This window comes from Epinephelus moara, chromosome 1 (assembly GCF_006386435.1).
Source record: "Epinephelus moara isolate mb chromosome 1, YSFRI_EMoa_1.0, whole genome shotgun sequence".
In the NCBI taxonomy this organism is placed as follows: domain Eukaryota; kingdom Metazoa; phylum Chordata; class Actinopteri; order Perciformes; family Serranidae; genus Epinephelus; species Epinephelus moara.
Genome location: NC_065506.1, coordinates 44,571,093 through 44,587,423, shown reverse-complemented (window position 1 = coordinate 44,587,423; position 16,331 = coordinate 44,571,093). Strand labels below are relative to the sequence as shown.

The 16,331-nt window shown below is 42.7% G+C and overlaps 1 protein-coding gene across 3 annotated transcripts in view; it reads right to left on the bottom strand.

Moving 5' to 3' along the window:
• Positions 1–16,331, bottom strand: part of lrp4 (low density lipoprotein receptor-related protein 4) — a 161,737-nt gene that overhangs the window by 94,937 nt on the left and 50,469 nt on the right. For all 3 annotated transcript variants that reach the window (XM_050046201.1, XM_050046209.1, XM_050046218.1), the window contains exon 2: positions 663–809. In XM_050046201.1, coding sequence (XP_049902158.1) covers positions 663–809 — 147 coding nt within the window. The remainder of the gene's footprint in view (positions 1–662; positions 810–16,331) is intronic.

Genomic DNA, 16,331 nt, shown 5'->3' with positions numbered 1-16,331 from the left:
GCTGGGTATCCATCTTTAGAACTGCTTTGGTCAAATGGCACCGGGCATCAAAAACTGTCAAATGCTGAAAGTTAATATCAAATGTCTGGTCAGATTTGTGATCTTTTTTACTTAATGCCTGATCTGACCCTTCAAAAAAAATCTAAGACTATTTTATTTAGACAAAAATCTGATACAGATGCTTGTGTTTATATGATTTAACATTTGAGATGTTTGGTTACTTCCATTTAATAAAAAACATGTTTATCTTAATCAAGGAAGGTTATAAAAAAGCTTCAGTTAAAAAAAAAAAAAAAAAAAAAAAAAAAACTTGAGTAACCTTTAAAAAAAAGCCTGTGGCTCACAGATCAGGTTCTCTAATCAATCACGACAAATGTTTTGAAATCAGAGACAAAAGTCTGTATTGAAATCTTTTATACACGCAGGACTCTCTGTCCAACTTCATTGGTCACTAACTGGGCAATCATCGATTTCAACTTGATCACACAGACCAAATACACTCAGAGCAGACACATGGATCAAGCAATCACATCAAAGCCAGTAAACAGGCTTCAGATTTAGTTTGTTCAAGTTTCAAATTGGACCGATCAGAGTCAATGAATCTCCGAGTAAGTTACAGTGAGAAGGAAACGAAGACAGACGGAAAGAAAGAGCAAACTCACTGCATCCGTCCTCGTCGCTGTGGTCCCCGCAGTCGTTGTCTCCGTCACACTGCCACTGGGCCGGGATGCAGGTACACTCCCCGAACGCACTGACCGCACATGTGAAGTGGTTCCTCCCGCACGAGCACTCAGCGCTGCCCTGAACTCCTGCACACACACAGGAAGAAGAGGGTTAGAGCTAATCAGACATGTTACAGTTAACTGACTTTGTTTTGTTACTGAAATTCATAGAAACAAATAGTGATTCTGTGAGTTATACAAAACTAGCTCATCTTTCCATCATTCACTCATCACACTGACTGAAGGTGAAGGTATGAACCGTGCAGGTGAACACGTAGCAAAAACCACAACCTGCTGCTGAATGCAACCTGACTTTAACAACACAACAGAGGAGGCCGACATTTACTGTAACACACACACACACACACGACCACATTTTACCCATGTGATTCCCCACTCTGTTTTCTTATGATTATATATATTCGCCCTCCTTAACTGCTCCCTACTCAACCTCCCTGAATGTGTGACCAAAGTTTTATAAAGCCAAAGCCATGTGTGCAAAAATCTGTTTAGCGCACTTTAATGTGATTCTCTATTTGATGTATGCCGCAGCAGTAAACTCCACCTGCCTGGGACTCTATGCAGAATGAATCTGAATCACTGTTCACATCACGACGTTTGTCAGGGGACTCAGAGGCAGCGTTGCTCATGTAAAACACTGGAGAAGCAACGGGAGACTATTAGGGCCTTTCTACACGGGACTAAAGTTGGGAACTTCTGCTGAAAAATATGACAAGCAAAGATGAAATCAACTCAACCATGACCCTCTGTGTTATCTGTGGCAAGTCTAAAGTATGTGGAGACAAGTCAGGTGTCACATCTTGTTAAAGGGGATCTTTTATGCTTTTCCTTGTTTTCTGTCATGATGTTACACTGAAGGATGTTCATATTAAACGTGGCCAAAGCTTCAAGCAATAAGGTAAACATATGTAAAAGTGATCCCCTGAGCAAAGATCTTAAGCTTCAGACCGCTCTGAAAACTCTTTCATTTTTCTACTTTGCATACAAGCTGATGTTGACTAGTGATGGATTTCTTTACACTGTCATCTGTTCCAGGCACATTACTGCTAGTGTTTCATTATATAGCATACACCGCTACACGTAGCCTACACTGCTACATGTAGCTACATGCTAACATCAGTGAAACATGTAATCTTCGCTGCTACTGTTATGAATTTCTCCCTGATTTTGGATCATGTCTAGATGTGAAAACTTTGCTTTACTAGTGAATTTCTTATGATAGAAAGTGCTGCTATTCTCCGTTACAGTCATTCCCCCGGCTGCGATGATGGTGCAGAGACGCCGAGAGCGCAGATATGGAACACCCAGAAACACGGACCATTCAGTGCAGACTGGGCTTCTTATCAGAATTTGAGTTTAAAGAGAGAAGCGCAATACAATACAATACAGGTCAATACAGGTGTTTTTTGACCATTAAGGCATGCAAACGTGCTCTAGTTGACACCTTTAATGCAAGTAAGAACCTGAAAATTGATATAACAGGTCCCAAATTAATTCTCAAGTCATTGAGAGCAACTGCAAGTCCACTGGAAGTCTTTCTCCATCAATCAATGCTGAACATTTCTTTTCAAATCTGTAGGAGAGTGTTTTTACATAGCTGAGACCTTCCAGTGCGCAGGCCTTCAATATTCAAGCTGGGTATGCAATGCTGCCTGATGCTGTCATTTTTTTATTATATTTCTGTGATTTGACTGGAACAAAACTTGAAACTTGGCTTGGTTTCGCTCAGAATTCTGAAGTCCAGTCCACTCTTTAGGGAACAAAGTTACATAAATCTGACCCCAGTTCAAGTTTCTACAGCAGAACAGTGACACATCTATCCCCTCTGCCAAATGTATGATGCCTAATAATCTAACGTAATACTAAGAAATTGCAGCGGTAACAAAACAGCAGTTCAGTCTGAGTATCAGGCTGCTACTCAGCTACATTCATGTTCTGTTTTCTTTTAGCATTAGCATTTAGCTGTATTTTTCTTCTGCCATGCAGCGTCTTTGTCACCCCTCCAGTGCGCTGTGTACTGTAAACCACAGCCTAACACACTCCATACAGCCACACACTATGTCACCATGTGCAGATGAGACTTCACAAACCTCCTGAGAGCAATAAACATACCTGATCTTTATATGAATGGCTTTCATTAAACAAATCAGAACATAAACATGTGTGTTGTATGTGTCACAGCGAGAGACAGTATAATGGCCATTAGTATACAGCTGTACAGCCCCGGGTAGTTTTTACATCTCAGGGTGAGGAGGTTTTATAAATCGGTGTAAATCTGCATGTGTGAACAATGCAGTGATGTTTCCAGCTGAGATCCTTTGTGATAAGTAGGACGAGCACCACCGAGTGATTTATTTTGAGGATTTTTTCCCCTGTGGTTCTTTCTCAACCTCAAAAAACAAATGATATAACAGTGTTGTTGGACCGCACTGACACCGATCAGTTGGATGATTCATTAAGTGACTAATGAGGTTTGGGAGTTTAAAAATTAGTCAATTTACCTACCTGAAAGAAAATCAGTCAGGTGTCACTTAGAGCACAGATGTCAGTGTTTCCCACATTAATTACAATCTATGTGTGGCGGGAGGGTGCTACAGATAAGCAAACTTTCAGTCTTTGAGTGTTGGTGTGTCCCTTTGTGATCTGTGTCCCCTCTTTGAATTCTGAGGTCTTTACAGGCCCATGAACGCAGCACAGGCAGAGCTCTTTCCCACACCCTTAGCAGCAGTTTGCAGACTTTGAGTCACTGCGTTGTGAACTGATCAGATGGTCAGTTTGTGGTCAGATTGATCAGAGCTGATGAGGTCAGACTGATGGATTAGTTCAGAGGAGCAGCTGCTGCAGAGGTGAGTGAAAGCAAACTTTGTTGCTGCTACTACACAGGTTACACCCAGCGCTGGACGGCATGGTGTGCATTCCATTTCTATATGAATTACCAAATGGTTAAGTCCCTTCACCAAGGCCCAAAAAACCCCACTAACACCCCCTAACATTTGGCTTTTGTATGTAATGGGAAAGATTACAGCTGGGTTAAATGACACTGCAGCAGTCACAGGTATTTATCAGCTCCAGCTCCAATCGGCACTGATACCGATACCTGGGTGAACGCGCTAATTCTAGCCCCTTTACCAGCGAGATGCAATGAGGTGCCACCACAATATACCATCCGTCTCAATCCAAGCAGTGCTCAAACATCTATCCAAATTTGTCAGCATCAAAATTGAAAGAAAGACTTCATAAGTCAGAGAGAAATATAACAAAGTCATCAGCATAACTTTTTTACTAACCTCCATGCTGCTTTTTATTGTTCACTAACCTAATTACCAGCCAGTCTGTTATGTCAAACATGACACACCTGTAAAAAATACAGAAAGGTATGCTTGTCTGCAGCAGAGATCTATATTGCTCTAGTCTAGTTGCAATGGGAAAGGAATCTATCAATGTTTAAAAAACCTGCGTACATGATCTTATTTTGGTGGAAAGGAACTACAGTATTATCAAATGAGTACAAGTATTACAATTTAGACTCCCCACTGGATTCACACACTGAGTCAAGTGGTAAGATCAGTGAGCATTTCCGACATTTTTTAATTGAGACCTGTTGGAACAAATCAGTGTCTATATGTAGACCCTGGTGTCAGAAATTACATATGTTCATGCGGTGGACACAGTTAACCACAGACTTATTTTTCTCCTTAGAGACCTTTAGAAGTAAATCCAGTGAATCACGAGAAAAAGAGCAGTGATTAGAGCTCAGTCTGTCCTGTTACAGCCATTCACAAAATATATAGGGGGCTTTGCTGCCCTGAGCATGGGCTGCCAGGCAGCAGAGGAACATCATGAATCTACGAAACATCCTCAGTCTCTCTCTACTGCAGATCGACTAATTCTGATTAATGATAAATTAAATCACATTACATTAAAATACATAAACATATTGTTTAGTGAATCCCTTTCTTTAGTCCAACACGTTGCTCACTGGCCCTTTAATATGAACTGTTTTGCTGACAGTGTGCATATGTGCGCAGACAAACACGGTGTCCCAAAATACATAGTCAAACACACACACACACAGGGTCCATACGTTCGGTACACTGTGCTCTGATTACTCACTACAGCAGAGAAAAACACAGAGTCACCACATTTTCAGACGCATCACAGCAAATCACGTCCAGGAGAGGAAATAAATAAAGGTTTCCCATTTTGCTCTCACTTTGAAGCCCATTAATGACCATCTGTGTGTGTGTGTGTGTGTGTGTGTGTGTGTATGTGTATGTGTGTGTGCGTCTATTTTGCTGAAACTGGCCTGCCGCAACAAACCCAGAGTTTCTTGGAACGCGCGTGTGTGTATGTGTGCATGGATGTGTGGTTCCTGGCCTCCTCACAAAGGCATCAGTCAACCCAGGAGGGCCTGGCAGAGAGAGCTCAGTAACCTTCAGATCCCTCCCACAGCACTAAATTAATGGCCTCTTTCTTTTCATTTCCCTCTCCTTCTCCTCATTCTTGTCTTTCCACCATCCCCTCTTCACACTTCCCCTTCAGCTGCCTCTCGTCTTTTCTCCTCTTCCCCACTTTCTTTCCTCTCCCCTCCCCCCTCGTTTCCAGAATTCTCGACTAACGGGAGTGAAACCGGGATGGCGTCATCCAAGTCTTCCTGTCTGTGAAGTTGTCTTTCTAATTTTCTCGCGCAGTCTGTACTTCCTGCAGTCGTCAGCCCCCGGGGGCATGCCGTTTACCTTACCAGACAGTGTTCACGCAGACAGGTACAGACTAAGGCCTGAAAATCCCTGCCAAAGACTAATTCCTGATCCAACAGTACAACACAGATAACTCATACTGCTGTGTTGTGAGCTGTGCTGGATTTGTAACTTTAAGCATATGTGTGTTTCATTCAGATGTGCATGTGTGTGTGTGGTTTTGCACAGAGCTAAATTAGAGTCTGCGAGCTGGAGCTGAAGTTGTGTCAACATAAAGCCACATCACAGGCCGTGCATTTGTCAAACATGCTTTAAAAAGCAGAGGCCATGGGCTCAGACCAGAACCAAAGAAACCATCATACGTACTGTACTGCACACGCATCTGTACGTACCAGGACTAAGAATAGGAACAGGCGATATGTATGTAATATATGTCGCAAGATGACAGCATGAGATCTGTCAACACGTAGAGAATTTGGTGCACGGTTTCTGGTTGTATCCATCGCTTTAATGTTGCTAAACACAAAATTAAGGGATTCATATCAGATTTTTTGTTTATGTCAAAAATTACAGATATCAGACGACATATTGTTATAGCTTTTAAAAAACTCTAAAATACTGACCTCAGCATCGGCCTCAAAAACGCAGATAGTTATGCATTATATTGAAAGAAAACCATCTGTGACAAGTTTAGATTTTTGCACAAACACAGCTTGACTCGAGAGAATTAAATCTCTACTGTATCTCTAACTTTTCAGATTACTTAAGATGTCTAGATGAAACACTTTCAATCTGCAAATTTGAGCACAAAGTAAAACAACACTTAATCATGTTTAAACATATTTTATACACATTTTGAAGTACAACATCTAAAACGCCGTACAGACATGGTAAATTCAATAAAAGTCTGCAAAACAAATTGCACAAAAATGTTTCTACGCTCACTTGAGGTGTTTCTTGTCTGTGTTGAAACGAGTTCATGCTCTAAATGGGATATGACAATGTCTTTCCTGAATAACTTCTGACATAGCAAATATTTAACTCGCATGACCCATCAACTGGTTTCCGCTGCTGGCGTCTTCCCAGATATTACCATAACAACATCATTTGTCTTCATCTCCAGACAGCATGAACATTGCTATTAGCAGACATGAAAGAACAATTAAATTTTGCGCAATTGAAACAAATTCCAGAGGACCTCAAAGATGGGTCAGACGGCCAAGGCGACATTCTTGTTTCCGGTTCACAACCTCTACTTCTTGTACTCTCTTCACTGATGGATTACAGCCACTCATAAGGCATAGCAGATACTGGGAACTTCTCACGAAACTACGTTATGCTTCCCTTTGTTTAGCCTAGTTTATTAACTCTAAACCAGTTGATGGAAACATGCCTAATTTGCATTTCTTCTTTACAACATTATAAGAGTTTGCTCACAATTGAACAGAAGCACAAGTAATCTCAATATTTTAGGGTCAAACTGAACAAAAAGCAGAGCTGCCAAACACTTCAGAGTTCAAATGTCTGCCAGACAGAAGAAGGAAAAAGGAAGCACCTCTTCCTCAGTAACGCAACATAAATTACCCTTACACTGCTGCCAAGTCACGAAAGATGACAGGTGCATACACTGTATGTTCAAGCACACCAGCCACATGAAACATTGCCAATAAAAGCTGGCATTATAGAACAATTAATTTTTTCCCGACTGAAACAAATTCCACAAAACCTAATACATGTGTTAGATGACCAAGGTAATCTCCTTGTTTCCAGTTCACATCCTCTACTTCTTGTAATCTCTTTACTGATGGATTACAGCCATACATTAGGCATAGTCTATACTGCGAACTTCTCACAAAACTACGTTATGCTACACAGAGTTCAAATGTCTGCCAGACGGAAGAAGGAAGAAGGAAGAAGGAGGTACCTCTTCCTCAGTAACGCAACATAAATTACCCTTATGCTGCTGCCAAGACTGCGCCAAGAAAGGTGTCACGTACATACACTGGATGCACAAGCACACCAACCACAGTTTTAGACTTCCTTTAAAACTTTCAAAGCTGTCTAATCAGAAAAATAAAAATGTATTGCGTGCACTGGTGTGAATACTGTCCAGCATGTTGGGGGTGCAAAGACTTTCTTATTCTTGCAGTGTGTTCTGGGAGAGTATGGCGCTAACATGTGCCTTTAAACAATGCAAAGAATAGTTTGTAGTTCTGTAACTCTTTAAAGCTTGGATCCAAGGGGGGAAAAAGACCCAGATATTAACTCATGAGACTGATAATGACGAGGGAAAGATCAGCACACAGATCATGAGTTTCAGAAATAAGTTTGAATGTGTGTCAGAACCAGCACATCAGGGATTTCTACTGTGAGCATGAACCTACTGAAGAAGCAAAGAGAGAATCATCGCCACTCACTACGTGGTTATGTAAGGCTGCAGACAAACACACACACCAACACACACACACACACACGCACACACCATGCAGTAGCAGCCAGGCATGGCAGCCCTGTGCTTTCAAGAGCACCAGCATGACAAGCCTCTGATGCATCACACAGATAACAGATCACATGCTGGGTTGTTTTGGAGAGACGGTGAATCACTTTGAGCTGTAAGTTTAGCAACAATACATCATTCAATCCATTGCTGGATGTTTAAGTGGAGCAGATACAGTAGAATCACCTGAGCTGTGAATTGATCGTAAGTTGGATTTTCTTAAACTGCCTGAAAAGCTGAGATGAGAAAAAAGAACTGAACAGACGCAGCAGAGGGACAAAGTGTCAGTGAAGAACAGGAAAACTTTTCTGATGTTATCATGCTTCATCTAGCTGACCTTCATAAAAAAAGCCTTCCAGCAAGGAGAGACCGTAATAAAGAGATGTAAAATACAGCTACAGTTTAAAGTTGTTCTAAATACACTAAGTGCTGTGAGAGCTTTTGTCTTAAGGGGACAGATCGTCTTAAAATCATGCATCTACTTATGGACGAAACATTCACTGTGACCTCATCGGCTGAGCTGCAACATTAGCTCATTTAGTGGTGCTAGATGAGCTAGCAGTAGATGCACGCTATCTCCTGCGTGTCGTGATTTCTGGAAAGAGGCATTGCTGTTGAGTTTTCAAAATGTTTTTGCGCTTTGAGCACCACAAGCTGAGTGTCATCTAGTTCCGTCACACTCGAGAGGAGGCAGACATCTTTATGGCCGATATCTCCAACACTTGGCAACTCACACCAAAACAATCTCACCTGATAAATAGCTTTAAATTTAAAGAAACACTATGTTTTTAGTTCTTCTGAGGTTCACTGACCCTTTAAGAGTTGCCTTCTCTCTTGTCAGTAGACGCCAGAACTTGAGATTAAACTTTCTGAGAGACAGTGAATCATCTTGTTTGCTACTGAACAGTGAAAATATGCGTCCAACTTTGTCGATTTGATGGATTCAATTTTTGCACATTAATGTCAGCACATCAAACCCACAAAGACGCCAGGCGATTAACATACCCACTTTAAGAGGAGGAAAGCTCCAATTTGAGTCCAATAACAGGTGATGAGCGCTGACGTGTTGAACCCGCTCTGTTTGAGCTGTGAGTCAGACAGAACCTCCAGCAGAGAAAAAGAAAACAGAGACCACCAAAGATCCTCCACTGCTGGTTACTACAGCCTCAAACTGTCTAAACAGACCTGGTGTAGAACAAGACAGGTGGTCCCCCAAAGGTAAACAGAGATGATCCCGCAAACCCACCCTGACACCACGCCTGAACCTGACCCGCCTACAGCATCAGCCAGCCGCCAAGAAGCCCGGGTTCACCGACCAAACCAAGGCGGACGCTGCCACGTCGTAGGAGTCTCAGATCTAACCAGGTGGCATCCAACCTCTGTTTCACCATTTCACAATTTGCAGTTGTTAAATAGTTAAATGACGAGTGTGAAGAGTTGAGGAGAGAGCAGTGGGGCCAAAACACACAATGGTAACTCAGCCCTGAGAGCGGGTGGCCACACGCTTTGAACGATGTCAAAAGGCTGCCAGTTAATTAGGCGTGGACCTCCCTGGAGACTACCTGGAGGGTCGGAGCTGCGTCTTTCTTTCAGCGTGTGAGTGTGCCGCTATAAAAAGTGATAAGCGGGAAATTGGGGGGGAAATGAGCCATCTGACAATGCGAAGGGTAAGACAGGGGCACGGAGGGAGTGAGTCAAGCCTTTTGTCCGCCCTCTGTCTTCCTGCCACCCGTCCGCTGCTGGTGTCGAACTGTAAAGGCTTCTGAGAGACAGCTGCGTCTCAGCGTGTCAGCAACTGTTCAGCCCGAACCAGCTGCATTCAGCTGCGCCGCACGGCGTCGCGCAGCGCTGCACAATGAGAATGGACACAACTGGCGTCCCACCTCGCTGTCAGGCAACAGTGTTCTTCCTTGGTCACGTCTCGCCGTGTGAGGCTGCTGACAGAACGAGACGCCTGACTGATCACGTATGCGGGACGGCTGTTCACCTGTAATGACTGTCATTCGCCGTTTGTGCTGAACAGAGAGGACTGTGACAGTGTTCCTGCCTTCTTGATATCAAAATAATGGTGAAATTGTAGTTCCAAAAAATAAGAAAAACACTTTTGCAACACCTGGTTTTGGGTGAAGTCATTTTGAAGGAAACAGGTAGATATAATATTTTCATTTCTGGATACAGAGATATATCAGGATATGTTAGTATGACACAATATTAAAGATAACGTAGGTAAACAGAGTATAGAAACATTAACACTGAAGGAATTCTAACTAGGAAAAGTTTCAGCTTGTTACAATCTGCAGTCCTCACCACTAGGTCCCACTAAATCCCCCCTAAATCTTACACACTGGACCTTTAAGGAGGAATCAACACAAATTGGAACGAGGGAGATTATGTGTTAAAAAAAAGTGTTTCTGCTTGCAAAGCCATCTTTGGCTTATCAGGAAAAACAAACCTGTCTAATTTTAATGTCCTCACCTCACACAGCAGACTCTATCATCCCCATCTTCTATCTAGTCTATCACATTTAGATTGATTTGACATCACAACGTGGGGCACTTTGTATCAGCTGCACATTATTCATCTGAATAATTGTGACTCTGCATCAAAGGTGAAAGTCAATATCTGAGAGCAAACTTTTTATCTACCAGACTTTTATGAGAAAGACACGCGCACAAAATAAATCTCCTTCTTCTTGCTCTGTAGTGTGTTGTTGTCTTAACGTCACACATCTTAACGTGTTAGCAAACAATCAAGCGGACACGAAGCGACAATAACATTCATTTGGAGCTGTGTTTCAGTCTACATCTTGAAATCTAAATTCAATTTTCATTTAAGCTCTGAAAAAGGGATTTGTTGTGCTCCAGTTTCTTCACTGATAAATGTCTGCTGTTCGGTCCTGGGCAGGTGGGATACAGCCTCCCTGTTGCTGCTGCAAACGAGACGAGGATGAACACTACAGAAAATGTTCCATAAATTAAAACAATGAGCTTAAAAAGGCTAAGTGGGTTAATCACCTTTTACTACATGCATTCATTGTTACAATAACTATTGATCGGCAGAGCTTAGAGCACCATTTCCCAGACTCCTGCTCCTTTTTATCCTCCTATTTCTCTCCATTACAACATATGGAAGCTCTAAAGCTGCTCCAACACTCAAAGAGCACATTCGCTGAATTCCCTGTGGTTATGATGGCTCTGGGTTACGCCGGCTTGGCTACACGATGCCAAACAGCTCATCCTCCCTGCCCGTTCCCCCTCTCCATCGGCTCATCTCCACCTACTAATTTGCCCGCCGTAGGTCAGGCCGCCCTGATGTGGCGAGCTGATAACCACAGCAGCACATGTTGAGCTCCGCTGGGAAAAAAAGACATGTGGAGGAACAACATACATGAGCAGACACTGTTCAACCCGAGGGAAATTCTCAAATCTCTTAAAATATCCGGTTTGGGCAATCAAGTGTCTAAACGAAGTACCAGACAAACAAGTTCAGTCTGATGCCAAATCTTCAAAGCATTGCTAAAAATCTTCCTGGACAGGCCCGTCATCACGAGCTCATCCCTCTGGTTTGCTCGCTCGCACACAAAAACACACAGGAGTGTTTGAAATGTGCAGCAGTTGGTCGGCAGCGGGGTTCTTTTCACGCCTGCTCATCTCAGACTTTCATTAAAACTCCAGTCTTATCACACTGCAGCGCTCAATCACTTTCCTCTGACGTAACTCAGCAGGAGGGTGTGTGTGTGTGTGTGTGTGTGTGTGTGTGTGTGTGTGTGTGTGTGTGTGTGTTGTTGGCTTGCCTTTAAGGCTGAACCATGTTGAGACTCCTCCAACCTGACCAGGGACTTCATTATAGACCCTTATTTCTGCATGTTCATCATGTGCAGTAGCCTTATTCAAGCAAACAGCACCAGACACGCACACACACAGGAACACACACTCAAAGACACACTCAGCCAAGTCATTGCCTATTAACTAAGTGCGACCCAGAAGCATGTGGGAGGATACTGTCCTTTATTCCCTTGAAATGAGCGAAAACAACATAATTACACGCTTAGTGATATATCATCGTCCTGCTGCTGAGGGTTAAAAATAAAGGCCTCTGAGATCAAACAAGGGGGAGAAATGAAAGGATAGTGCTGCTGTGGAGTTGTATACAGTACACACACACAAACACACACACAGTGCCATCATCAGCGGCCGGCCAGCAGTCTCTCTGAAGTCAGTTCAAAGATAACACTGACTTGGCCAGGGATGAGTGGATGGCTGCTGGACGGGCATGTGGGCTGGCACAGAGGGGTGGGCAGCTAAGTGGGAGGGGTGGGTGAGTTTAAAAAATACACTAAAAAACAGGAAAGAAGTTGTGTTTTAGTGTATTTTTCATTTGTTACTTTAGTGAAACAAGTGCGAGAATCTGCCAGCATTTGGAGATAAACCAACGTAATCCCTCAAATCTCATTTTCTCTGGGCAAAGTGTCAAAATCTCAGAATGAAACATAACGCGGATGCGTTCAGTTGAGTGAAAACCTCCACCAACACACAATAACCCTCCAACATGCAAAGCTGCAGCCTCCAGAAATGTTTACATTTGTTTATAATTTACCCTCATGTTGGATTTTCTGTCAAACGTGAATGCAACACATTATACACGTCTTTTATCTATTAAGGTGAAGCATTAACTGCATAGAATCATGTGCCAAATCATATTTATTTGTACAGAATCATGTGCAACATTAAAGCTCCTGTGTGTAGGATTTAGATGGATCTATTATAACTATGTTTTCATCAGTTTATAATCACCTGACACTAAAAATCATTGTGTTTTATGACCTTAGAATGAGCTGTTCATATCTACATACAGAGCAGGTCCTCTCCATTGAGCCTGCCATGGTGTTTTACAGTAGCTCTGAACTGACAAACAAACCCTGACTACAGATCGGGCCGTTCACGTTTTTTTTGCGTTTGCCACTGTAGTTCTCTTACACATTTGGCACATTGGAGAAAATTCAGTCCACTAGATGCCACTAAATCCGACACACTAGAACTTTAAAGATAAATACAGTCATTTGATCAAATTTACTAGTTAGCTTTGAGCTAATTTCCAGTCATGTTAAATAAATAATAGAGCTAAAAAACAGCTGCTGTCTAACAGAAGTCTGAAATCTGTGCTACAGCCAAAATCGAATCACTGGATCTTTGGACCAAAAAAGATGCATCCAGCACCCAACGGTACTTTTTTCGGTATTTTACTATCAATTACTGCTTCTTATCTGTTATTATAAAATAAAGTTTCAGTTGTAAAAAATAAAATCAAGCTTCTTAATCTCAACAATTTTATTTCATTCATTAATTTTCTATAACCACTTATCCTGTTGGGGGTTACGGGGGGGCTGGAGCCTATCCCAGCTGACACTGGGAGAGAGGTGAGGTACACCCTGGACAGGTCACCAGACTATCACAGGGCTGACACATAGAGACAGACAACCATTCACACTCACATTCACACCTACGGACAATTTAGAGTCACCAATTAACCTGACGTGCATGTCGCTGGGTTGTGGAAGGAAGCTGGAGTACCCAGAGAAAACCAATGCTAACAGAGGGAGAACATGCAAACTCTGAGAAGGGCACCCCCACCCTGGGTTTGAACTTTTTATCCAAGTTATTTTGTTGAGGTGCTTTTTGGCAAAACACTCTGAGTCAATTTAAGTTTCCCCTGGTAAGTGAGATGTAGCATATACAGCTACGGCTTTTACTGTGAAAGGTTCGAACAGAAGGAGTGAGGCTGTAATGTGCTGCTGTTGGCAACGCGGGCAGCAATAAAGAGTTTGCCGTCATAGATCAGAGTACGGAGCCTCTGTGTTATTTTATTACCTTCATAAGAATAGGTGCAACTCATAACACTTGGCTACATTTATTTAAAACATATTACACACTGCACACAAAACACAATCCATCTCCTTCCTCTTTCTCCTCTCCCAAAGCCGTCCCTACGATCTCCAGCGTGTCACAGTCCGAACACTGCCGTGAATCACTCAAAGTGAGCATTGTCTGCAGTTTTTGAAAAGTGTAACCACACACACCATTGCCTTGACTCACTGTGACTTAAACAAGCTGCAGGGGTGACTTAGTGTCTCTACACTCAGCCAGATGTGCTCTCATGTAGCAAAATTTGGCACTGACTGATGTAATGTGAATCAGTACTCATTGGTATAGATGTAATTCAGTTGTTACCCATGAAAGTAAAGAGTTCCAACACTAACAAAACCTGTCTGTAGCTTTGTGAGTATCTCACAGACAAGTAAACTCATTTACACAAAGAACTGTAAAATCTTTTCTCCCGCTTGGCAGATTTTTTTTACTTGTTTAAAGAAGAAAGATTTGAAGTGTTGCAGCAGATGACGTCAGTGTTTGGATTGTTGCATCTTGCAGTGTTTTATGCTGTGTGATCTGTTTGGTCACAGGGCCGTGAAGGGGTTAAGGAGGGAGAGGGGCGAGCGCGTCGTACTACGTTTCATTTTCCACTACTGTCAGCCCTTTGTGATGACTCTGGCCTCCACACACTGTACTTATGTGGCTTTGGGGCTCAATATGTGTGTGTGTATGCGAACATATGTGTGTGCACTGTATACAGTATGTGAATGAGGGAAGGACTCTGTATGACGATCAAAGAGAAAACACATAAAAGACCCATCACGACTACTCCCATTTACTCTGTGTTGGACACGGGTTTTAAGGATTTAATGACCTAATGGGAAACTGGGCGACTGCCTCTCCAAAGCGATGACACACATGTTAAAGGGCCTTGTTGGTGATGAAGGCGTTGTACGGGATACGAGCTGCACAGTGGCAGATGAAGAGCTGAAGGTCTGACTGTCATGAGCCTGTGTGGGAGAGGGCTCCTGCGGAGTTTTTATGAAGTGCGGGGCGAGAAAGCAAGTGTTGTGCATGGAGTCAGAGAGGAGGGGTGAGGAGGGCAAAGAGAGACAGTGAGCGTGAAAGTTCGGTCTATTTGTTCAGCAGCTGCTGAAGTAGCAGCGTGAACGCCACACCACTGAGATGAAAGAGACGCTGTTGGGAGAGAAAGACAGTGTCAACTACTGCTGGGTATTTAGCACTAAAGTAAAAGTTTCCACAGCACAGACTATCAAACAGTAGCCTATCATGAACCGAAAGTTGAGACTGAATGCCTGTTCAGATTAATTAATCATTGATCTACGCGTAGCTCCAAATTTACATCATGACTGACAATTTTAGCCTGTATTTTATAATGCATCGTCTTTGGTATGGCTTCTAGCATTTGACATTTAACATTTGAAAATCCTTCTTTTGTTAAATAAAAAAAGTATGAAAAGTTCACTGTCGTTTGTTCTACATCTACAGCTCAAAGATTTTCACAGCAGAACAACAGTAAAAAGTGAGAGTTCGAGCATGCCAGCGCAAATATGTATTGGTTTTGGTATGAATAGGATTGCTTGAGTGTGCGTATGACATTGTGTGTGTGTGTGTGTGTGTGTGTGTGTGTGTGTGTGTCAGGCCTGGCAGTGTAAACACAGAGGAGCTCTGAGCTCTGCCTCTGGCTGTGAACACTAGACTCGCTGGGTAATGTGCTGAGTGAGCACTTGGTGTCCAAGCTCGCTCTAATCCACAGATTGTCTCTTTGGCCAGCTGACCCCCCTCAAACACACACATACACGTACACACACACACACACACACACACACACCCCACCATCCTAACTTTAACCCCTAAAATCCCCCACCAGGGGCCTCTATCAGGGATACACGGGTCAGAGCTTCACCCGATCCCAGAGCTCAGTGCTCCCTCCTGGGAAGAGTTGATTTTCCAGTTGGAGTCTAATTTCCAATTGGATTATACTGTATCAATTCCCAAAATCCCAAAATCCATTTTACAATCTGTACCTTTCCTCAATGTGCGGTTTTGTAGAGGTCCTCCTTAGAGGACACCGTGCTGAAACTTTATTCAACTGAATTAAAGCTGCATTCACATGTATTTAGGCCGAGGGTAGACAGAAAACCAGATGTCAGTGCAGTGGACGAGAGCAGGGCAGTTAAATTAGATAAGGCCAGCAAAGGATACCAGCAATGGTAACGGTAGTCAGCACAGCTGTCCCAAGTTAAAATACTTTAACTTTTTGCTACCATCCCCAACAGAATTCACAACCGGATGGTAGAAAATGTTGTTCGTCTGCCGTCCACCATCGACTCGATTTCATGTAAATGCAGCATAATGATTAGTTTTGTTGATAATTAATTAATTGTTTAAGGCTGCTTTCAGACCTAGAGTTGTCTTGCTTTGGTCTGAATCAGGGACTCATTTTGTTACAAAGTTGTATAATTGCCTAGAGTTGGTTCATGTTCTCACGGCAGCATTTACAAGC